Source organism: Pteropus medius, unplaced genomic scaffold, assembly GCF_902729225.1.
Source record: "Pteropus medius unplaced genomic scaffold, Ma_sr-lr_union100, whole genome shotgun sequence".
NCBI lineage: Eukaryota > Metazoa > Chordata > Mammalia > Chiroptera > Pteropodidae > Pteropus > Pteropus medius.
This window is the reverse complement of record NW_024342473.1, coordinates 13064534-13090073: the sequence shown is the minus strand read 5'-3', so window position 1 is coordinate 13090073 and position 25540 is coordinate 13064534. Positions and strand designations below refer to the sequence as shown.

General features: G+C 34.8%; 1 protein-coding gene across 1 annotated transcript in view; it reads right to left on the bottom strand.

Moving 5' to 3' along the window:
* Nucleotides 1–18780, bottom strand: part of CLPX (caseinolytic mitochondrial matrix peptidase chaperone subunit X) — a 32904-nt gene extending 14124 nt beyond the window's left edge. The window contains exons 1-6 of the mRNA XM_039865288.1: nt 18469–18780; nt 12147–12304; nt 10860–10977; nt 4895–5049; nt 3122–3281; nt 1685–1726 (exon numbers count right to left, since the gene is read on the bottom strand). Of these exons, the coding sequence (XP_039721222.1) occupies nt 1685–1726; nt 3122–3281; nt 4895–5049; nt 10860–10977; nt 12147–12304; nt 18469–18547 (712 nt within the window). The 5' untranslated portion in view covers nt 18548–18780. The remainder of the gene's footprint in view (nt 1–1684; nt 1727–3121; nt 3282–4894; nt 5050–10859; nt 10978–12146; nt 12305–18468) is intronic.
* Nucleotides 18781–25540: the final 6760 nt, after the last annotated feature.

The following is a 25540-nucleotide window of genomic DNA, read 5'->3' as shown; positions in this document are numbered from 1 at the left end:
TTACATAAGCTAACATACATAAAACACTAAGAACAGTGCTTGGCAGATAGTTTTATAAATATCATAGAAGAATTTGCCATTAGCATTGCTTTTTTCCTAGTGTTTAAGTATTTGTATAATACACAAATACAAGCCAACTATTTCATCTGTTGCTCAACTTAAGAAAAACATACGTTCTAATGATAGAGAAAAAAAAATCAGCCTTATTAAGAGTAGTATGTTGGTCTCTAACGTGATTTCCAAAGAAATTTTCAAGAATATTCTGATTATATATGATTTGGGCCTAATACCCTAACTTTAGAACTTAAAACTTCACATAGGACAAGGTTAAACTACACATGAAAATAAATTCTTTTAAGCTTTAAAAATATTAATTTCTAAGTCAATCAGTATATGTAATTATAAACTGCTTTTACCTAAGTTCTTAAATACTATTACTTGTTAACATTTAAATTACATTAAATCACTACATTTATTACATGATATTTCTTTCAAAATATTCACTATGGACTTTTCTTTACTACTAGTTTCACTAGCCATCTGCCCAAATTTATATAGTATTGACAGCATATTTGATTATATTTTTTGGGTTATAAAATATATGTTATACAAGCACTTAAAGTATATTATTTAGATTTTTTTTATACATAATCTAATTCTACTGCACTTACTGTGTTTCTTAATTTTACAATATATGGTATAATAATTATTTTCATACAATTTAAAAATAACTAGAGATAACACAATTTTATTATGCATAATAAATCTCATGCCAGAATTGGTAGTTATGTTCTCATGGCACATCCTGTATTTATAATATACTTCAAATGCTAGATAAATAATAATGCTTGAGTCAAAGGCAAAGTAAACGTATCAAACTTAGAAGTAAAAACTGTTCATACTGGTTTATCTATTAATTATCTTTGTTTGTTATTTTAATTACTAAAACATAAGGCCATGTGAATCTTTTTATGATACACCTAGAACCCTCACCCTCTGTGCAGCAACTATATCCACCTCCAAAGGAATGGGTGCCAGACATCAGAATGGCCACTATCCTTGATTTATCAGGTTCTTCCATGCCCTCCATCAGACCATCCGATTCTTATAGGGGCAATCCAGGGCTGATAACTGCGAATTGGGGCTTATTCACAATTTGCAAGGCTATATTAACTTTCATATACACCAAAAAATAAACACTGGTTTCTGGCAAAGAGTAGTTCAAAGATAACCTGACTCTCCCAAAATTTATGTCACTTAAAATTATGCAGGCTAACTCTAATTGTATGGCAAAAAAGAAGAAAAAAAAAAGATATAAAGTAGTAAGCTATAGATTTTTAAAAATACAACTCCTGTTAACATGCAGATCTACATTTGTAGAGAAAAACAATGTATAATACTTTTTATTTCTCTATATTATACTTTAAGAAATATCACAACAGAAAAAATAAAATCGAATATCTAAAATAACCCAATCTATACAAGCTACACTAATTAGCTAATAAAATGTTCGGAAGTTATATATACCATGCATGATAAACATGTTTAGATAATATACAACATCTTTCTTGGTAATATAAAAGCAAATACATGTCCACTGTTATTATTGCTAACATATTTCACCGAAATAAATCTCAAAAGGAAGAATGATTATAGAGGAAGACCTGAGGAGGGGGTCACTTACTTGTAAATCTGTATTCATCCTCCCGTCTTCTTATTTCTAACTCTAAGAAAGAGGATGAAAATGGTAACGTGAAAATATTACATATTTGTTTAGGGGAACAAACAAAGAGTATCCCACTACTTGTCCTCCTCCAAATATATTTACAGAATGTGCTCATTAACTTTTTTTAGCTTTTCAAAACATTATGAAAGAATCTATATGCTAATCCTTTCTACAGTAAAAAAACAAAACAAAACAAAAAAAACACAACAACTTAATGATGGCTATCCAGTTGCTAATATTCACATTTGCCAAATACAAAGTTATCTATTTTAAGAAATAAGTAGTACAAGTCTTTGATAAGAGTTTAAATCCCTCATACTATAAATATCATATAACTGTTTGCTTTTCCAGCACCCAGAAGAATTTAATTGATTGTGGACTGAAGGAACCAAAAAAAAATCATTTTGCTTCATGACTAAACAGTGCTATTTGGACCTTATAAAAATGAAGGTTCCAAGTCTTCCCTTAGTTATTATGAATACTTTCTAAAAATAAAGTAACTGTTACCACATAACTATTTTACAGTAAGTTCAACAAGTGAACAAGTGTCTCCACTGAGCCCTATATTTAGTAGCTATTAAAAGTAATCAAAAGTTATAGTAGTTTCATAAATGTAACTCCCTCCAATTGTAAAATGATTACTAAAAGAACGTAAAATGATAGATTATAGGCCTAAGTAAGAAATCAAAGCTCCCTGGCCACCAACAAAGAACTTAAAATATTTACCTCTTATTCTACTTACAGTATTTTAATAAAATCATTCTATTAATATAATATACATTATTGTCCACAGTAAGCTGAGATTACACAGTACACTGGTATATTAGAATCTATCGCTAATAGGAATTATACTTTGAATCACTTACAAATTTGCCCTTAACCTTGTACTCTGTACCTGCCCGCCCCCCACAGAAACAGTGCTGCCTACGTTCTGTAAGAGTTATCTCCATATATCTCTGATTTAGGCAAATGAAATTCTGTACCCTGAACCCAAAAGAGAAGAACTCAGAGTTGTACAGAAGATTGCAATTATAGGGTCAGGGTGAACTAGGAGTGAAGTCTACAATTCAAAGGTGATATCTCAATCTCTACTCCAGTAATTTTTGAACATTTTTCACTGAGACCCTTGGTAAGAAATACATTTTACTCTGTGACTCAGAACCCATGCACATATAACTGTGAGCAAAAGTTTTAAGAAATAATACTTAACTGCAAGTTAATGTATTCTGGTATTTTCTACTCACATCTACTACACTTAAAAAAAATATGCTGTTGACAACCTACCAAAGTGATTTCATAATCCACTAACGGAAAGTGACCTGTACTTTGAAAATGTTGTGTACTATACCTCTAAGCATAGTAATCTCTATTTAGGCCAATTATCAAAACACTAACCTCTAGGTGTTAATGATGTCTGCTTCTCAACCTCTGCTTGCTGTCTCAGATTAGCTGGGATATTATTATATATTCTCTTATAATGATTGTAGACAGCAACTGAAAGCACCTTCTTAGCAAATGACTGGCCAACAACATACTTGTCGAGGTAGTTATAAATCTGAAAAATAATCATATTTTGAATAATTTAATATGAATAATTTAATATGAGCTATTATAAAAACACACATTAAAGAGTTATATACTGAGCATATTTGCTTACAGTTTTAAATGTGAACAAAGACTCATCAAAAACAAAATGCCAAGGGCATGATACATTATGTAGCAATGATTCAAGGCCCCAAACTCTAAATGAACAAAACCACAATTTGTTTGTTCTCTAGCCTAACAAAATGTCACTGCACTCTTCTAGTGCTATGCCAATTTCTATTCTATAAACAATGCCACTGATCCTAATTTTTAAAAGTTAATATTAAAGTCACTTAGAATACCTACACATGCCACCATAGGTCTAAAGGTATCATCATTAATGTGAATCTTAAAATAAATCCTTTCTACACCTTTCTTGACCATATTAATAATAACCTTCACAAAGATAATATATTATAAAACCACCCTTTTCAAAATTAAGCATTATATAATCAAAAGCCATTATATTACCAGTATCTATGTGTTTTAAAACAAACATTTAGCTTTTTCTCAGATATTAACTTTAAGGATACTTGTTTATCTATATGGCAATCTAAAAGCTTTACTCTTAGTAGAAACTAAAGTTCTATTTGATATGTGGCTATTACCACAGCTTAGAACCTGGAGTAAATTCCTTCAGCTTTTTATAAATAGAAATTAACTGTTAATATTCACTAACTCTGGAAAATAGTTTAACTGCCTGTTTATTTTCTAGAAATTTGATTCGGATGTCTAAAGTCTGCACAAATTAGTGGAGAATATAAAGCTTAATGGCTATATTTCCCATTACATCATTTATTTTTACATAGCAAAATTTTAAAAACTCTGCATTCTTCACAAATTACACCCATGAATTATTAAATCCGCCACAGCACATCTGGAGGAAGAGACAAATGCACCGATATCTAAATACAGTAGAAGAAAGGTACAGAGGGTGAAAAATAATCAAAGAGCACAAACATATGAGACATGGCCAGAACACAGGGCACAGAGCCCAGGAGCAGGGCTCCTATTCTCAGAAAGCGCACACCAAGTACTCAGTGGAGCTTGTGGTACACTCTGCCGTGTTTCATACCAGCCCAATCACAATCTATCTGAGACTCTTGACAAGAGCCAACACCACAAAAGCCAAAGTGCTATAAAAGAAAGCGCTGGCACACTGGCTGTCAAACAATTACTTGCTTCCATTGTTAACCTGAGGCTCTTTTACCATAAAGTAGACTCATTTAATGGGAAGCAATTGCAGGCTGGTTTTATTTAGGGGCCTAAACTAACAAAAGTAAATCCACAGCTGTTTTATTTTAAGGATATCATTTTAGATTAATTTAGTATTAACATTTTTTAGTAATCACCCAACTATATTTCATTGCTACCGAACACAGTAATCATGAAGACAGCAATGGACTCCATACTTAAATTCCAAGTATCAAAGATCAATAACAATTTGGCCAGATATAGTCCATATTAAGAACTTATAATATGTATTTAGATACTAGTATTAGGATCTAATATAAACTGGGGAGAGGGGAACAATGAAATGTCTCCAAGATAAAATACTTAAAAGACTGAGCTAAGACTTTATACCTTTTTGGGGGGAGGAGGTGGTTTCTGTTGGAATGCCAATTTTACAGCTTCTGCTGCTGATTCAGGTTCTTTAATTATGCTCTTCTTTGAGTCTGCTTCAGATAGCACAACAAAAAAATGATGACATTTTTCACACTTCACAAAACGAGTGGATGCTGTAAAAGGAAAGAAAGGTCAGCAGAGAAAAATAAATAATTTAAATACTGTTTTACCTTAAAGACTCACTGCAAATGAAAACTATATACTTGACAAAAAGTAGGCTTGTAGTTTACTCCACTTGACACAACAAACAGCCTAGTTTACAACTAAGATAGATGATAAAGATAGATAAGTTCAGTAAACTACATTATTCATTTCAACTAGGTTCTTTCATTTTATGATACACAAAAATTGAAAGAGAGAAATCTATTTTAATCCCTAAAAATGTAAAAAAAAAAAAAAAAGTATATTCTTTAGGTTATTTTCAAAACTATGAGCATTTTTAAAAACTTTGACTTGGCAAAAAGATAAAATTATTTCATATCTTCCTTAACTACTGCATTAATTCCTATTTCTTTCATTTAAAAACCATTGAGAAAGCAACAAAATAACAACATTTTCAGTCATATTGACTGAAAGATAATCATACAGCTTTTGGAAACAACACAAGGGAAATTAAAAGTGCAGGGTAAAAGAGTTTCTTTATGGCAACACATCAACTACAGAATATCCTGTGTTAAACCAAAAGTGATTTCTTCTTTTCTCTTTTTAAAACAAGGCTATAGGATGTAGACGTATGACATGTACACTCTTAACCTTCTGTAAGCCTACCTCTACTAATGGTAACCAGGAACCTCAGAAAGCAGCATGATAGAGAAGCCCATAAAGACTATTAACAGATAAAGAACAAAAGGTACAAAGGAATTAGTTATATGTTGGTAGGTCTAAGTAATATATTTTTGTGTAATCTAACCAGACAATTAAAACTGCAAAGAAAAAGAATTTTAAAAACTATGGGAATCTCTCTCCTTTGGAAATATTACTACCTATCTCTAGATTACAAGCAAAACTGCACTGGAAAGCATACCTAAATCTTCACAATCTAAATTACGAAAAGAAAAAAAAAAAGACAATTCCACATTTAAAAATTAAATTTAATTATTAATTTAATCAAATGAATTCTTGTGTGTCTGTTCTTAAACAGGCCAATATATTCTGAATAAATTTTAGCAGCAAATTTTAAACTAGAAGAGGGACCATCCATGTTTTCTATTTATTGAACACCAATAAATGCTTACCTAAAAAAAAAAAAAAAAATCAAGCTCTTTCAAGTACATTCAATTAACACAAGCCCAAATACATTTCCCATCAATGGGAAAGAGAGTCAATGCCTTTATTTTATAATAAGGCACCAGTTTACTATTGTTACTTATGGTAAATAAGGCAAGGATAAAAGGCAGAGAAGCCTCTTATTTAGTTCAGGCTGTATGACAAGAAAATCTGGCCTGAGAACACAAGAACAAAATATTTAAAAAATCAGGTCAAAGGGATAGAGATTAAATACTAACAATTCATATCTCTTTTTGCTTACTATTGAAGGGTTGCTTAAATTTTATTTGAATACTTACAATACAATTTTATCCTGAAATATGTTCAACATATACCCAAACTCAAGGATTCCATGTTATTTATCAAAATGCTATTAAAAAAAAAAAAAGGCATTGCAATGCATATTTTTTTATTCCTAAAAACAAAGGGCAAAAATCTAATTTTGTTAAATTATCAGGGGATAAATAAACCACCTTCCTTTAAATGATTATAAGTATTCTATATTCCTTTATATACAGAATACTGATCCCAGTAAACAAACTTGTATAGTATGCCAACAACAGAAAGACTATCTTAGCAAAAACTTTTTCAGGAGATTTGTCTAAATGAAAGTTCTTCATGATTCCAAATAAGTTTCAGGGTCCAACATAAAATCTCCAAACCATCGCAGAAAAGTTTAATTTTCACCCTATGAGACACGTAAGTGCAGTAAGCCTTCAAAAAGTATTATATACATAAAAATAAAAACAACAAAAGGCTCTAACTTAAATATAAATATTCATGTTTGACAGATTATTTTTTAATGGGCAAAAGAAAGCTAAAGAATAGTATATATTAGTCCTTATAATCAAAACTTTCTTGGCTATTATTCTTATTTCGATTTCTGCTGATTTTCTATACATTCATAATGTTAGGTATAAAAATAATATTTTATTTCAACAAGCAAGAGTAATACTACTTTAATATGAAAACAAAAAAATCACTATAAACATACTCACGAGATTGAATACATACAGAAAGGTCCATGAGCTAAAAATAGTTTTTACATTTGAGAAAAAAATGACAATGAAAGTTACTACACAAAGTTTTATTGGAACACAGCCATCCTCATTCATTTACATTGCCTATGGCTGCTTTCCCACTATAACAGCAAGGAATAGTTATAACAGAGAATAGTTATAACAGAGACCATATGGCCCACAAAGCCTAAAATATTTACTATTTGGTCTTTTATAGTAGAAGTTTCCTGACTCTTGCTATACAGCATTTAAAAGAAAAGAACAACATATAGAATGAGAAAAAAATATTTGTAAATCACATATTTGGCCAAGGATCTAGTATTCAGAATATATACAGAACTCTTATAACTCAACAATAAAAAGATAACTCAATTTAAAAATGGACAAAGGATTTAAATATTCTTTTCTCCAAAGAAGATACACGAATGGCCAATAAACACATGAAAAGACATCTTTAGTCATTAGGGAAATGTAAATCAAAATCATAATCAGATACTACTTCACATTCCTATGATGGCCACAATAAAAAAACTACTAAAAAGTGTTGAAGAGGATGTGGAGAAATTGGAACCCTTTACATTGCTAGCTGGGTTGCAGGATGGTATAGTTTCTGTGGAAAATAGTTTGGCAGTTCTTTAGAAAGCTTAACATAGTTACTATTTCATTCAGCAATTCCATTCCTAAGCATATACTCATAGTTACTATTTCATTCAGCAATTCCATTCCTAAGCATATACTCAAGAGAAGTAAAAACATAACGACTTGTACACAAATGTTCATAGTAGTATTCAGAATAGCCAACAAATGGAAACAACCCAAATGTCCACCAAAGAATGAATAGACTAACAATGAAATTCAGCCATAAGAAGCAATGAAGTACTGACACATAATGCAACCCAAATGAACCTTGAAAACATGTTAAACGAAAGAAATCAGACACAAAATGCCACATATTGTGTAATCCTATTTCTATGAAATATTGAAGACAGATATCCATGGAAACATCAAGTAGGGTAACGGTTACCAGGGCTAGGAGGGGAAGGGGTAAAAGTGACTGCTAAGGGGTATGGGATTTCTTTTTGGGGTGATGAAAATGTTCTGGAATTAGACAGTAGTGATGACTGTACAACTTGGTGAATATACTAAAAATCCCTGAAATGCACAATTTCAAAGGGTAAATTATATAGTATGTGAATATTTCAATAAATTAAAATTTTTTAAAAAGAAAGAACTAGACTTGTATTAATATACATAGCTCTCAAAACACTGCTGAATTAGAATTTTAAAAAAGCAATTTGTAAAAACATTAACAATATGATACCATTTATGCTTTTAAAAAGTTTTAGGTTTGTCTATGGCCATGCTACCCTGAATGTGCCCAACATTGTCTGATCTCAGAAGCTAAGATAAGAAGGGTCAGGCCTGGTTAGTACTTGGATGGGAGACCACCTAGGAATACCAGGTGCTGTAGGTGTTAATAAAAAATAAATAAATAAACAAATAAAAATAAATAAAATAAAAAGTTTTAGGTTTGATGAACAAATAATACATAAGTATAACTTTAGCTTTATAATGTTCTACTTTTTTAATAAAGAGGGATACACACATGTATTCCTCGGGTAATTAAAAGTAACTAAAAATGACAAAAAAGTGGACAATTACCTTAATCAGGCCATTTGCAAAAGAACTACAGGTGACCAAAAGCACATAAAAGGATGTTTATGAATTAATAACTAAATAAATGCAGATTCAAGCAAAATGAATAACCTGAGATCAAACAAAATTCTTTACAATTAGGATGACCCAATTTTCAATGAATAGACACAGAAGGTCCTCTGCATTCAAAAGGATGTATTCTGAAGACCTGTATTATGAGTCTACTCTCACTTCTGGGGCCTATGACTCCTCTGCAGTAAAGTTCCAGAGGACAGGGACACTGTAAGGTTCATGTGTGTATTTTCTAAGCCTAGCAGCATCTGACTCAACAGATGTTTGCTTACTAAATTATATATAAGTATGGACTCTTCCTTTACTCTTTTCTACATTCCCTACTTTCACATCCCTCTCTCCCATTAGAACTCCCAAAGGAAACAGACCACACTCAGCCTTGAGTTGATTAGATAACGCTATAGTGTTTTCCACAGTTGGTCTTACTATCAAATTTACAGATTCTAGGGAAAGAGGGAATCTGCATGTTTAACAATTTCCCTCAGTGAACACTTAATCACTATTGAACAATAGTGACCTGGCAGGTTTTGAAAATACTATATAAAAGAAAAATAAATTTACTCTCAAGAAGAACTAGTTTATCCCTAAAGAATTCCAGCTGGTAGAAATGTATGAGATAGAAACTTCTGAATAGTAAATCCTCACTGCTCTGTGTGACCTTGGGTGAATTACTCAAACTTGCTCAATCTCAGCTTCTTCACTGATAAAAATGAGGATATTCTGTCCTGACAAAAATAAGACTGTGAGAATAAAATGACATATACTGGCATTTATCAAATGTTAATTCCTTTCCTTTCCACTTGAAGAAATTATCCCTTATGTCTATAAAGGTTGAAATCTTTCTCTGGGGGAAAAAAAGGGAAATTTTCTGTGTGTATATAATATGACACTACCATTATGAACTGAGCAATTCTCAAACTTTTTAGAACTTTAGTATATCACACCAAATTTGTTAATAGCAAATGTTATTTAGAAGTCACTTTCATTTTATATTGCGATACAAATTAATAATTTATTCAGACTGATTTTTCTCTTTGATTCCTTACTTGGCAAAAACCTTGAAGAGAACCTCTAAAGCTCTAGCTATAGAGTGGAACTACTTTAAAAGTCCTTCTAAAACTGTAAAAACATGCTACATGTAGTACTTTTTCATACACTGGCCAATTAATATTACTGATAAATGTGCAACTGTAACTGAAGTCTCAATATTTAATAAATATTTAATAAAGAGAATATTCTCCAGCTAATCATCAGAAACTAAAATTTCCGCCAAACCTGACCTTTACATAACTGGACTGTATAAGGAAGGCTGACAATGTAATTTACTCTTGGGTCACTACTATTAACTCTAACCATTCAGGAAATGAGTCATTTGATTCATTAAACAAAATATCTGCAGTAACATCTTTGCATTTTAGAGCATTACTGACATTGACAGCAAAAGGACTGTTGATTTCTTCCTTCTCTTAGTGTCTGAATCATTAATAATTATCAAACATTTTCTATAATTGAGAGCATAGATCCTCTCATAAGTACTCAGAGAGGGAAAATACCTTAATATTCGAATGACTGACCTCTCCAATTATGAGATGTTCAATAGTTATCTGACGAATGGAATAATAAAAACGGATAAATAACACTTGGTTTTCCTACAGCTTAATGGTCACATGCATAAAAACTCACAAAATCCAAGTCTAAAATAAACGCACATAAGCAAAATTAAAAAAGAAATCATTTTCTTAAACTATCTTTTATACCACAGGGAAAAATATTACCAATCCTGGGAATTTTTAGTATCTGGTGAACATGAGAGAGAACAGTAAGTTCGAAAAGAAAATAACCCTGGCTTATATAATTTATATATTTCTAAAGAAAAGGTAGAGCAAAATAATAATAAAAGTAACACTTACACACAAAGGTCTCTACATGTGTGCACAAGTCGCCACATTTAGGACAGCGCAACTGGTTTCCACCTTTCCCAGAATTCCCAGAGCTTGATTTCTTACTGCTTCCCTCACTTGCTGATTTCTAATGTTTTTGGAGGAGGAAAAAAAAATGTTGATTACTACTTTCAGGCAATCATTTTATCTGTAACTTAAATATAAATGATATAGTTTATAATTAATGTTTTAAGTTTTACAATTTCTAGAATGGAATTATTAGTATAATTTATACATTTATTATCACTGGTGTCAAAAAGACATATTTACCACAAAAATAAAATGTTCTAGTAAACATGTACATTTATCTGTATTCCTCCTTTACATGGTAAGTGCCAGCATGTATAACAGCACTCTCCAACCTCTTTGGCACCAAGGACCAGTGCTCCTATGAGAATCTAATGCCTGATGATCTTAGGTGGAGCTGAGGCAGTGATGCTAGCGCTGGGTAGCAGGTGCAAATACATATGAAGCTTTGCTCACTCTCATCTCACCTCCTGCTATGCGGCCCGGTTCCTAACAGGCCCAGGGAGTAGGGATCCCTGATGTATAATAAATAGTTTTCTTTCAATGACTCAATAAGAACTAGGAAAAAAACTACTACAAATAAAAAACCACATTTCAATGAAATTGAATTGGGAGTTATTATAGTGGTAAGTAATGACTCTTAACTTTCTTGAATCTAACTTTTTTCAGCTCTAAAATGATGATAATATCACCTACTTCAGAGAGTCATTGTTAAGATTAAGTGTGGATATGAAAGCACTGAGCATTTTATCTCACATAATATTAACTAGTGTTAGTCAAATTCACATAATAAAAAAATAATCCACTGACCTAATAATAATCACTATCCATCTACTTGTAAGTTACAGAGCAGCTCAACACTAAGTCATAGCCAAGATTTTTAGGTAGAATATGAAATGAGGTTTATACTATCTTGAGTTATAAGAGTTGTATGAAAGCAGGAAATGTTGGCTATTTCTTATTCAACCCTATAGAATGACTACATAGATTACATAATGAAGCTTCATTACTACTGTGGGATGTTAAAACATTTAATTACTGCTTACTAAGTGCAATGCTTATAAAACTATTTTATGGTTCAAACGGAAATACAAAATAAAATTACATAAAATTCTTCAGAACATTTTATATATTTCACATTTCCTACGGAAAACATAAGAGTACTATTATTATAATTTTTTAAAGGAGGGAACTCAAATATGCATATAGATGCCAATAAAGACATAAGACCTTATTTCCATCTCCGGAGCCATCTTTACTTATCCCATCTTTTGAGGCAAAGTATGCTGGTGTTTCTGTAAAGGTTCTAAAAGGAGCTCTTCTTAGAATCTGAGTTTCAAAGGTCCCAAGCCTTCCTAATACAGGTATATGAATGCGACAAGAAATACCTGAAAATACAATGAAATTTATTAGCCTACACATCAAACACTAACATGCTTTCAACAAATTCTCTACAAACAAAAATTCCTTAGGCATAAAGTAGGCTGAAAAAGCTACAGTTTTCACAATAGTAATACAAACTGGTAGAGAAAATAGTGATACCATCAGAGGCAGAGCCCTCTCAAAAATAGGCCAGATCTGGGCCTTGGACAGATTCCAGGTGAATAGAGATGTTTCTTTTCTTTCCAGCCCTGTTCTTTGGAAGTAGGAAGTGAAGACCACCCAGGTCATAACAATGAGTGGCTTTTTCGAAGTTTGAGATATGCAGTTCAACACGCCTCATCTGCAGGGGCAAAAGGCCATTCATGTCCTATATTCTTATTCTTCTTATATCTACCAATGAGAATAAGCAATTGACATGAACTCTTGTGTCTTTGGTTATACAGGGGTAATATCCTCAACAATGGAAACAAACATCAAATGTTCTTTAAAAAGTTATGTGCTGTTCATATTTGATGTTAAAATTCTTAAAAAGAATAGAGATTATTTTGCAAACTTTTTCTGTGAAGGACACGGATAGTAAATATGTTCAGTTTTCTGAGCCACATCTCAGCTTTGTGGCTCCTGTAGTCTCAGCCCCAACTATGCCTGTAACATCAGAGCAAAAGTAAACAACATATAAACAAATGAGTGTGGCCAGATTTGGTCCATGGGGTCATTGTTTGCTGCCCCCTGATTTTTCTCATATAAATAAACCCCAAAATAAGTTACAGGCAATGGCAAAAGAGCCATACTGCATACTGAGCCAGCTTTAAGAATGTTCCCTACATAAGAAAATTAAATGGTCCCAGGTTAAACAAAATTCCATAGATTTCAGAATCTTGCATAAGCTAACCTACATTAATGAATCATCAAGAAGGAAGTTTCCCAGCAGTTTACCCGAGTGCTGTTAGGAGGTAATAAAGTAAATAAAGAAGGAGGGTGGGGGGGATTAATGTTAATATTTAAATGAATTTAAGCAACTGATTTTTGCCTTCCTCATTTTAGTCCCTGCAAAATTCTCAATTCAGGCTTTAAACTTTTATTTCTACACCTGTAAGGGCTTTTAAGAGATCATGCACACATGTATGTATTTATCCAAATGCAAAAACTGGTTTAAAATTATGTCCTTTAAACAAGTCAAAAACAACTACTTCATTATATAACTGACTGGTTTTATTAATTCCAATTTTCCAACAGCACATACTGTTAGCACAACTAATTTCTTTATAATCCTAGGCCATCTGCTCCACAAAGCACAAAAATGAACCCACCAAATTCTCTGGGAAAGATACAAGTAAGAGGAACCAAATTTTCTCATCTCTATATAAATTCACGAAGAACACCAAAAAGGATTAAGGTTTATCACACCCCAGGCCCTATTCCATAGTCTGTAAAATTTTGATTAACATTAAATTTGAATATTAATAATGTAAAAATACATTTTGATGTTTTCCTTCTAAGTAATGTTTTCAAAAGACATTTCAAATTTCTCGTGTTAACATTTCCATTTTTCAAAGTAAATGACAATAACCATTATACTCTCAATAGAATGAGATTTAAGGTAGTTCATAAATTTTAAGCTAAACATTAATGTTTTTCCAAGGACATATGATTTAAAGACTATAACAATCCAAAAGGCAAGTCTAGAAAAAGTAATGGGGAGAGGGATAGATGAGATCAAGAACGCAGAAAGTTAATGGACATTAAGGCTGTTTGGTGGTTCACTGTTTTATTTTGTGTTTGAAAAAGTCCAAAGTTAGTTAATATGAAAAACAGCAAAACAAAATTATAATCTATGTAACAAGTATAATGTTTTAATTGAGCCATTACAATATATTCACAAAGAAAACTACAATTATAACAAAATTATGTAAGGCTATTTGTACTTGGATGTTTAGAACAAAACCACCCTGAAGTATCACATACAGTATATCATTTCCCACTTACAAGAAAACAGGCATTTTAAGTGTTTAACAATTTACAATATCTAATATTATTAGAAAATAATCTGAAAGGAAATTATCTAAAGTCTACCTGTATAGAAAGAAAAATAAATCCTTCCTTTCATATAACTTATCAAGTAACAATATGAAACCAATGCAACCATACAGTCATCACAGAAAATACTATCTGGAAAACATGCTTACACTTCTAAATTTAGGAGTTTCTTTGCTGGTCCTGATGGTATGGTACTGCAGCATTGTTTTAACATTCTATAATCTATAGGCTATACCAACAACTAAATCCACAGTTCTCAAACTTGAGTGTGCAGTGGAATCATCTGGAAAGCTTGTTAAAACACAGATTGCAGGGGATCTTCCCTGTTTCTGACTCAGAAGGTCTGAGGTAGGACCCAAAAATGCATTTCTAACAAGTTCCCAGGTGATGCTGATGTTGCTAATTTCCCCATACTTTTATACCACTGTACTAAACAATTTAAATAATCACTCACCAATCGTATAAATCTTCAAAGAAATCATTGCAGCAAGCTAATCATGAGTTTTTAACCTTTTTTGAGCCACGAACCCCTTTGGTAGTCTGGTAAAGTCTGTGGACAAGCCCCTTCTCAGAATGTTTTCAAATGTATAGAATAAAATATCTAACAAAGGAAACCAATTATATTGTAGTTATATTTTAAAAATATTTTTCTTCACTAACAAAATTAAATATGATCTAATAGCTCTTTTATTATCATAATTTCAAAGTAGTGAAAATTATATACAAACAGTATTTTGAGATATCTGCAACTGTAATGTGATATGAAAATATGTGGTGACAAATTCAGATACTGCTAATACTACTGTGGTTGTTGTTTAACTTCGGAATTGAAAGAAATGCTATATTTCACTTAAAGATTAGTGAAAATAAAGTTCACAGAACCCTGAATTTTATCCCTGACCCTTTGAAGGCCTGTGAACCCAAAGAGAAAAAAACCCTAAAAGACAAAAAGGGAAGTATTTCTGTAAAGTATATTTTGAAAGACTATATGGCAGCAATGACAGATGACAGTTAAAAAGGTAAACCATGTACAAAATTTTTGTCATACAGTTTTCTGAATTTCAGAGCGGGTGTTTTTAAAAAGAAATAGAATAAGGTACGCAGATTTTAGGGCTATTAAGGAGAGTTATTTATTCAATTTTTAAATATTTGATTGCCCATATTCAATTTTGAATTAAGCATTCTCCAAAAACATACAAATGATTCAGCTTAAAATATAAATCGATCTTTAATTTATATTTTAGAAATAGAGTGAAAGAACTAACAAAAAATTTTAAGTTATTTGCGGTGGCAATAAGTGCACAACAATTGATGAAATGGCAAATCAAATTAAATGCTCACTTAAACACCTGGCCTCTAACCTCTAACAAATTGGGGGAAAAATTTAAACAAAACCAATGCCGGCAAATTAGTAGATGCTTATTGCTTTTATTAGTCTCAAAATTTCATTTTATGCCCAAGTTATTGTTTCATGAATTAAGAAGTATTCTTAATAAAGAAAAATAACATTACTCTGATAATAGCTTTCCTTAAGTTTAAAAATATTTGATGGGTTTTCACTAAGTCCAGTCTGCTAGTCTGAAGATGAATATGCCAAAAAAAAGAAATGTTGATTAAGAAATAATTTGCAATAAAGATGCTATATTATTTATTAGCTTTAAACTGTATTGTATTTAACTACCAAAAGAAACAGAGAATTAAAATTAAAATCTAGACATATTATGTAACTATCATGAAAACTATGGACATGTTTGAGCATCTTCACATCTTCATTACACTCTCACTAAGTGACACCTTTTAATAGACAAGGACAGAAGGCAGCTAGAAATCAAGGCAGTTACCAGTGATCCCGCGATTCTCACAAATTCAGACCAAATATTGTCATTCAGATTCTTTTAAATGGAATCAAGCATTTCTGAATACACATATTTAGAAAGTAAATTGAAATATATACAAAGTACATTTTTAAAAATAAACATTAAAATAGAAAAAGACCAGCAATTTGAGTAGAAAAAATATTTAAAATTTCTACTTTACTATAGGTTTCACGTTAAAAAAGACTGAGGAAAAACACATTAAATTGGATACATATAGCCCAAAAGGAAAAGAAATAGATCCAGTATCTAGTATAATTTACTAAATAATTTTTCAAACTATCATAAAATTTTTAGTCTTACATGAGAGTAATGCAAAGAATAGCACTGTACTTCAGAGAAGCTCTGAAATGTCCTCTTTTATTAACTAATTTTATAACTTGTTAGAAGACTATTTCGATCAAGTTCTCATTTATGTTGTTAAATTTCTTTACTCTTTATAATAATAATAAACCAGCTAAAGTTCAATTCTGATTTTTCTTTCGCCTCTCTTCCTCATCCCGGGAGTCCTAAATAAAAATAATCCTCCTGGAGTTTTTTAAATCCTTAAATAGCTCTACATTTTTGTAGACTTTTAGAATTTCTACTATGGAAAATAAATGTTTTATGTAATTAAGCCTTGGGAAAGTCTTAAGTCAATGTGAAAACCATTTGCTGTTATATAAAAATAAATTCTATAATGATCTTTGGTAATGTCTCACATTTTAACTTGCTCCTTTACAGTGAAAACAATAGCTTTGTATTTCTGAAAACCTCTGGCAAACTTATATTTACTGATAAATATATAATTCCTAAATAAGTCATTAATTTGTTAACTTATCTAATGATATATTTAACTTTTAAAGCAGTGGTTGTTTTGAAAAGAAAAAAGAAATAACTGCACATTTTCTATGATTCATAGTTTTCAGGGACAATTGATTGGAACAGATGAAGAACTTCGTTAAATAAGTCTTCCCTACCCAAAGAACATACATACTTTATCCACTCCTAAAAAACAATATTTTCTACTCCACTAGTTTTAACTTGAAGGTGAGGATTTGTTCACCACTATCTCCAGCACCGAAACAAAGGCTGGCACATAGCAGGCCCTCAACAAGTATATGTCAAATAAATAAACTTAAATGTCACTTTCAAGCGTTTACAAGTCAAATTCCTGGAAAAGGACATCGATTTGTTCAGGTTTATCAAGGTCTTGAGAATAAAATCACTCCTTTTACATTTATATGTCATTTAACAAAATGCTTTTGCCCACATTACTTCATTGTATCCCCCTTTGTGAAATAAACTCGGAAATCTACATTTAGTAAACAGTAAAAATTTTATAATTAACCTAAAAAGTAGTAAAACGGAGCTTTAAAAAATTTATCCAAGGGTCATAAGCCGACAAACCAAAATAAAACGAATTTGTCACGTAGTTAGTGATTATAACAAGCTCTAGCCTCGTAGTCTGACATAGATTTGGGAAAGAGAAAAAATGGTTTCTTTTCCGGAACCTCTTGGCTGGAGTGCCACTTTCACAGCTCCTGATTAATAGAAAGGAAAGGTAAACAAGCGCCACCCTTAAGAAGCTATCTCGGACCGTCCAGTCGGAAAAACCGGCAAACAACTGCTGAGACACCTAAGTACTTAAAAACAGTTTCTGCAGGAATTTCCTCAATCTCCCTGCCGCTTTCCTGAGGACCCGGAGGTCTTCCCGGCGCCAGGGAGTATTGTGAGCCCCGTTTATGTCCTGGTGTAAGCGGCCGCACAATGACAGTGACACCGCGGGTCTCGCGCGGCCTGAGCCCGGAACGGCTTGCTCGGCGCCCCGCGGCCCCAACAGTGGCAGCCCTTCACTCGAGCCCTCCTCTGAAACCCCAACAGGCTTGAGGGGTACACGGCCGGGTTCCGGAAGAGGAGCTGCAGCCGGGGCAGGCGGCAGTCCCTGGCGGAGTTCTGAGTAAGGTCTGGGAACATTTTTAACTAAAGGAGAAGCATTTTATAACTGTCAGGGTTTCTAAGTGGCCATATTACGGCCCCAAAGTCAGGAAGCCTGAAGCGTGCGGGCGGGGAAGCACAGGGGTTTGCTTCAAATTTGAAAAACAGCTGCTCCAAAGGTTGGCAGAGCCCCATCCTACAGGAAGGGTAAGGTGGTGCCAGGCGAAGCGCCGTGCATCCTCTCACACCCTCGTGGTGGGGTAGGCCTCTTGCTCTCCCCGGGGTCCCCACCGTGGGTATAGTCCTGTACCAATGACCCAGGTGAGGGACTACTTCGTTACCTCTCTGCGCGGAGGCGAGCGAGGAAGTGATGAGCCGCGCAGCAACCGCTCCGCAACTACAAGCGCCGCAACCGGACATCTCCGCGGGGCCTAGGCCGGGGCTTCGCCCCCTGCTGCCCTCCGGGTCTCAGCAGTCCGACTCCTACTCAAAAGGAGCGCTGAATTGGCTCCAGAACCTCCCGCCTACCCTAGGCCCAGTGCAGAGTTCACCTGTCTGGCGGCTAGGCCTTCGCACTCTTCGTGCCCCACTGTCGTCTACCCAATACAGCAGACACCTAACCCCGTTCCCTCCCTCCCCTCCTCCGCGTTCTTCCCCCCCCGCCCCACCCCCGTCTACCCGGCCCGGGGAGCGTGCGCGCGCCTGCGTTCTAGGCTTATGGATGGGGCGTGGGCGCGCATTGCGTGTGCGTACGTGAGACGCCGTCGTACAGCGAGGGGAAGGGGGCGGTGACCTGGGAGCCAATGAGCGCGCTACGGCGGTGGCTGGCCCTAACTGTAGGAACTACCAGTCCCGACACGCAATTCTTCCGGGAGCCCCTTTTTCTTAGCCTTGAGGAATTTGAGACGGACACGGAGCGATGCAACCCGGGAGTTGTAGTCCTAACTCGTTTAAGTAAAGTCCTGGTCTTTTTCGATTGATGGCAGGGAGTATGGAAGTGAGACCGGTGGCTTAGCTGGCCCCACGTGGAGTTTTTAAAGGCCTTCGGCTTTTGCTAGATTCTTCAGATTTAGTAAGTTCCTACCCGCAGGGATTCCACATCCTGTGTTCCTCGTCTTATCCTTTGTTTCCTCACTTGTATCACGAAAGTGGTATTTTTAACTAGCTCCCCTAGTAACTCTTGGATGACAGCTCTTTTGTTTTTTCAAACGAGTGATAACTCTCTCAGCTGTTGCTAGTCCCTGGGTGCTTTACAATCCTTTGTAGGGTCCCTTAAACTTGATCACACTGGTAAATAGTTCCTTCCTTAAACTCTCTTGTTACTCTTTGAGCCTTCTGACTGCGTGGCTGGTCCCTCTCCAGAGAGCTAAAGCAGATTGACCCCTGTACAAGGTGGGGGATGGTGACGAATTAATCAGATTCTTTATCCATCTGGGTTGCCCCCAAACTGAGTATTTACTTCGTATGTTAAGATCCTGATTAACTCCAAATCCTAGAGAAATTGCCAGGTGAGCTTGGATGCCTCTAGTTCTGAGCTTGGGGTAACCGGGGCAAAAGAGGAGCAAGCTAGAGTCAAGACTAGGTCACACAATTTATTTAGCCCTCATCAGTGTTGGATCAGAGAAATGTAGCTTCTAGTTCCCTGGGTCTGACCCTCTGAAGAGACATCGATTGGCCTTGGCCCAGGCCATGTGTGTTGGGCGTGTTGTGTTTTTATGTCTGGGGGAACTGACTCCTGGTACTTCCTCAATTTAAAGTGGCAGGCATCAGAGGAGCCCAGGTCTTCCTCAGCTGCCTCCATTAATAGAATTTTGGGAAAAGAGAGACTAAAATTCCCTTAATCCTGTGATTTCTTTTTTCCTCCCCCACTCTTAAATCCTTCTGCTCCCTTCACTCCCTGACCTATGGATGTTGCTGTTTACCCTTAAGAACTGGATCTCTGAAGGCAGCGTGTCTCCTCCCACACGCTCTGGGTGTGCACCGGGCCCTGGGTATGGTCTATGGTGGTCCGTGGTCTCGTTTAAGTAAAGTCCTGGTCTTTTTCGATTGATGGCAGGGAGTATGGAAGTGAGACCGGTGGCTTAGCTGGTACAAACCCAGGACTTTCTGCATATAAAGCAGGCGTGCTAACCACTACACTATGGAGCCACTTCCTTAATTCCATGTTTTCAAACTGTGTTAGTAGAATCCCTCAGAAGCTATAGTTCTGTGGTGGAAGTGAGGGAGTCTAACAGGGTGGACCTCCCCTGTCTCCTCTTCCATGCCACCTCAAAGTCAATCAGAGCAGCTCTGCTTTTGTTTCAGTTATTGGTGTTTTGTTTGAAAATAGAGTTTTGCTTTAAAACGGCGTTTGAAAACCATTGATTTTAGGACAAACCTCTCCTTTTAGCAATGACCTAAGCAGGGCACTTGGACCCTAACACCCAATTTAAATATTCATCCCATCCGAACTTTATTTCAATTATATGCATATTTTCTTCTTACAGAAATAAAGAAGTTGCTTGCCAAAATCTATAGATTGCTATCCTTCTGATGCCTGCCACTTTCAATTGAGGAAGTGCCAGTATTCGGTGAAGCCTTCCCTTTCTCTGTCTATTCTAAGGTCTTGACTTCTCATTTATTCAGTCAACAAATATTTATTGAACACCAATTACATGCCAGGCACCAAGGAAATAAAACTGAACCAAAAAACTTTTTTTTTTCTCATGGAGCTTCCATTCTAGTGAGGAAATATAAGACAGTAAGTAAAAAATTACATATCACTGATATGATGATGTAGGAATATCTTTACGTTGTTGTATAATATATCCCTATATCATTCTCAGGACAATTGAACATTTCATTTTATTTATGGGCTGATATTTTGTGTGTTTAGTCTGTATCCCATCTTGACTAAGAGCTCTTTGAAGGCAGGTATTTTATTACATACTTGGGCTGAATACACAATAGAAATTTGGTAAATACTTGATTAAGTACTGCTCTTGCAACAGTACTTTTGCTTAGCAGAAACCTGGGATGGTGTCTTCAGAAAATCCAACATATAATCAGAGCAAGTTATAGTTGACAAAGAGGTAAATGTTAACAGACACAAATTCTACAAATTCGTGCAATGGTTAATCCAACTGACTTTCCCGGAAGGAATTCCCAGAAGATGCATGATTAGCGGAGTGTAGACTTTGCCCTAGAAAGTGCAAAACAAAGGGAGTTGTACACAACTCAGTTCAACTTTTTTTTTTCGGTTCAACTTTTTCTCAGCAATGTGAACAAGGGTCATGTGGCTTTGGCAGCAGGCTGGTGATGGTTTCATCACACAGGCAACATGATTTTAGTGGTGTCAATGCATTATCTCAAAACTACACTCGGTGGGCCAGAATATACCTGAATTATTAGGATCAGCACCCAACAAGCATGGAATGAGACACTAACATTGTGTTAGGCTCTTTGTTTAAGTCTTATTGTTTTCTAATTGGGGAACTTGTACTATGAGGATATACCAAGACTTCCCCTTTGGTATTTGAGCACAGAGGGGTGTCAAGTTTAAATAAAATAACATCTGTGTTGGAAAGGGTTCAAATGTAAAGGATCATTCTTTAGGAACTACTTGGCTGTTTAACAAAGGAGCATGTTCCATTTTACAAGTGTATATTCCCCGACCCAAAATTCACAGGTTGGGATGATGTCCTTGCTCCAGGGTGAAGCCAGCTAGCCGTGAGATTGAGCAGAGCTTGGTGTCTGGGCTAAAAACAATGAGGCTCCAAAGTCACACTAGGACCCTTCTCTCTCATGTGCCACTGCATGGACAATCTTTGGTCAGCTTCCTCTCAGGTTATCCCCTCAAGTTCTGGATTTGGAAATCCAGTCATTTGAGAGTTTCCCTGTGATAAAACTGACCCTCTATCAGAAGAGTGATGGCAGATACCTGTGGTCACAATCTTATCAGCTCTTTGGAACGAAATACTTACACATCACACCTTTCAGCTCTTTTCTGACAGGTTAACGAGGCTTAAAAAAAGGAAATCAAGTGCAATTTTCCAGTTCAAATAGTTTCACTCCAGGAGCTGACTTTTTATCTTGGGTTATTTACCTTTTGTTATTTTACATATCTTCATTTTACATAAAAGTCTTTTTTTTTTTCCTTTTATACTTGATTCTGCCTCGTAGGATTATGAACACTGTGAATTGCTAAGTGAAAAATATTTTATAGATTAGAGTCAGGGAGTCATCCAATTTAGCACTGGATTTTTCAGATGAGGAAACAAGCCTATAAAAAAGCAGGAACTTAACTAAGGTCACTTAGTAAGTGACAGAAACAGAGAGATAAATATAATTTGAGTCTCCTGATTTTAAAACTATGTTTCTCAATCTTTTATTTTTTAACCCAAGACTACTTCTGATAACCATAAAAAATTCACCTTCTACGCCAGAGATTCTGGTACAGCCTCTCAGAGAGTCATCATTCTGTTGGGAAACATTGTTTTCTGAATAATGCCTTTTTTAATTGAACACTGATCCTTCAGATCAGCAGACATTGATTCTGCCAAGCACATAACAGAAGCTCAACATTTATATTTTAAAAGATAAGTACAAAAATATGAAGGCTTATGTCTGTAGGTAGCATGAGACTCAAAATAATACATCATATAGAACTTTAGAGTGCTTTCACTCTACCTTCTCATCTGATTCTCACAGCAAGTGAGGTATTGTTATTACATGCATTCCAGTTTTGCCCCTGAGAAAGTCAAGACACAAAGGATTTAAGTGACTTGCCCAAGGTCACAGCAGAACCCTGACTCTCACCCTAATTACTACTGCTTTCGTTACTTCCCTATATCCTCCTCTAAAAGCTGATAAGATTTTAAGGGTCTTCAGAATCTCCCCTCCCTATGCAGAAATATCTCACATCAGGTGCTAAAAAGCTTCCATTCCATTAAGGCAGTGAGCCACCCCATCTTCTCTTTAGAATGACTGGGCTGTTTCTTAAAATGTGCCTAGGCCCCTCCCCTAAAGGTTTTGATAAAATAGTCTGGATTGGGCTCAAGAATCTATTTTTTTTTTTATTGCTAGAATGCTAGAATCAGGAGATGCTAAGGTGTATTTGCAGAAATTAGTAAGGTGTGTTTCCACTGTGGTAGTAGAAGTCTTTGTCTTTATTTTTCAAGGTCTCTTTTTCAGGCTTCCTCTAATTGCCACCGCTTTCTCTCTCAGGGAGTCATTGCCCAGTCTGGGTATTGTAGGGAGACCAAGGCGTCCACAAGAGGGTACTCACCATCCTCTTAGGCCTGTCCTTGGGGGCTGGTGGTGACCTCAAATAGCACAAGGCCACCCTTGTCCTCAATTAGTGGACAGTCCTTCTTCTTGATGTTCAGGGAGATGGCCAACAGATGGCACTAACTCACCATGGCTTTCCCCTTGGAATCCATGGAGTGTCAGGGGGAATTATTCACAAAGCTAATTTGGAACTTTTGGTGTACCAAATATCGAAGACAGTGCTAGGAAATTGTTGTTTAGTATTTTCTGAAGGGCACAGATGTCAGGGGTGGAAGTACTGGCGTGTGGGTCCCAGCTGGGTCACAAGTTACTCAACTTCATAAGCCCATTTTTTTTGCTATAAATCGAGTGCTCTTGACCTCTTAGGGTTAATGTGAGGAATAAATGTTTCTTTGACCCACAGTACACACTAGGTGCTTAATAAATAAAAGATGTTTTTTATTGTGCAATGTGTAATTTATGGCTTTCCTTTCATGCCTGTGAAAAATTCCTTTTTAGTTTTGCCGCTTAGCCAGCTTGTTGATGACTTCACCCTACTCATTATACCTTAGCATTATAAGGAGCTTGCTTGATTTCTTATGAATAACTTAAAAAGAGAGATGAAAGAGAGGATACGGACCCTTGGCTTATAAGTCCTTTTCAATTTGCAATTAACCTTTATTAGCTATATTAGATAAGAGTGATATTTACTGCAATAACAGTTGTAACCAGTTATTACTTACTTGCAAACACTATTTATTTATGCACAAGTACCCACTGGGATGTGTGCGTAAAGTAGTACCCATTGGTAAATTAGTCAATAATAAGGAAATGAGAGAAAAGGCTTCTGAGTCACCAAAATAGATGTTGGAAAGTTAGCACATCAAAGTTCATGTACTTTGCTCATAGCTAGGCCTTCAGAATCTCACTCTGAGTCTATTAACTCATTTTAAATATTGATTTGGCCATAAGGATCCCTACCCCACAAGTTAATAAATTAGAAAGGAGATGCTAGAAGCAGGTATGACCACAGACAAAGTGCCCGACAAAAAAGGAAGACGCAGAAAAATGGATGCAAGAACTCAACAAAAAGAGTAATATAGTATGAAGTCCTTTGGTCTTGGTCAAATTTCTTATATATCAGATCAGCCCTGGTTGCCATTTTATTATACCACCATAATAGTTGGTGTTCATAATTGTGTTCCTAATGCATCAAGAAAGATTGAATTATATTATTTCTGTTTTTTAAAAAGAGAATTATACTTTATTATAAAGATTTCTACCCAAAACATCAAAAGTTTAGAAGTTTTGGAACTTAAATAAAATTGAACTTTCTAGAAAACTGCCTCTGTAGAATAACCCAATTTCCTGATACCACAAAAATGAAGCATTATCATGTTAAATCTATATAAATTTTCAGTCTTTTCCATTTCCAGTAGCGTGATACACAGTAATAGTAGTAGACATTTATCTAGTGGTTAATATATGCCAGTAACTAATATGTATTGTGTTCACATATAAGTTTAACTGATCTTCATAACAGCTGCATGAGGTAGATATTATTTTCTCAAGTTTATAATTGAGGAAACTGAAGCACACAGAGGTAAATAACTGTTCAAGATTGCACTGCCAATACGTAAAAGAACAAATATTTGAACCCAGGTAGTCTGGTTATAGAGTGATGCATTTAACTACTGCACTAGACTCTGCAGGACTCACTATTAGATCCTCTTGGATGAAACACTTTTTACTGTATCGTTGGATTCATAAAAAGTAAAAGAAAATTCTTCAAGACTATGCATGCAAACTCTTACATGGCTACATAGAATGAAACTTTATCATATAAGTGTTTTAAAGAATCAAAGGTAAACTCAAGAATCATTTTTAAGCGAGCAAGCAATTGGAGGCTCTCAAAAGTGACCAGATGATTTTATTGTTCTTTTTAAAAACTTTTTGAAGATGAAAAATATGTTTAAGCTGTATAGATAAATTGAATTAGTATTGGTGTACTGGCAAAATTATTTACAAGCATTGGACAAAATAAAGATATTTTCAGATAATAAAAACTGATAGAACAAAGTTGTAAGACTCATATTTCCTGGTTCCAAAGCTTACTACAAAGCTACAGTAATCAAGTGGTACTGTCATAAGAATAGACATACAGAG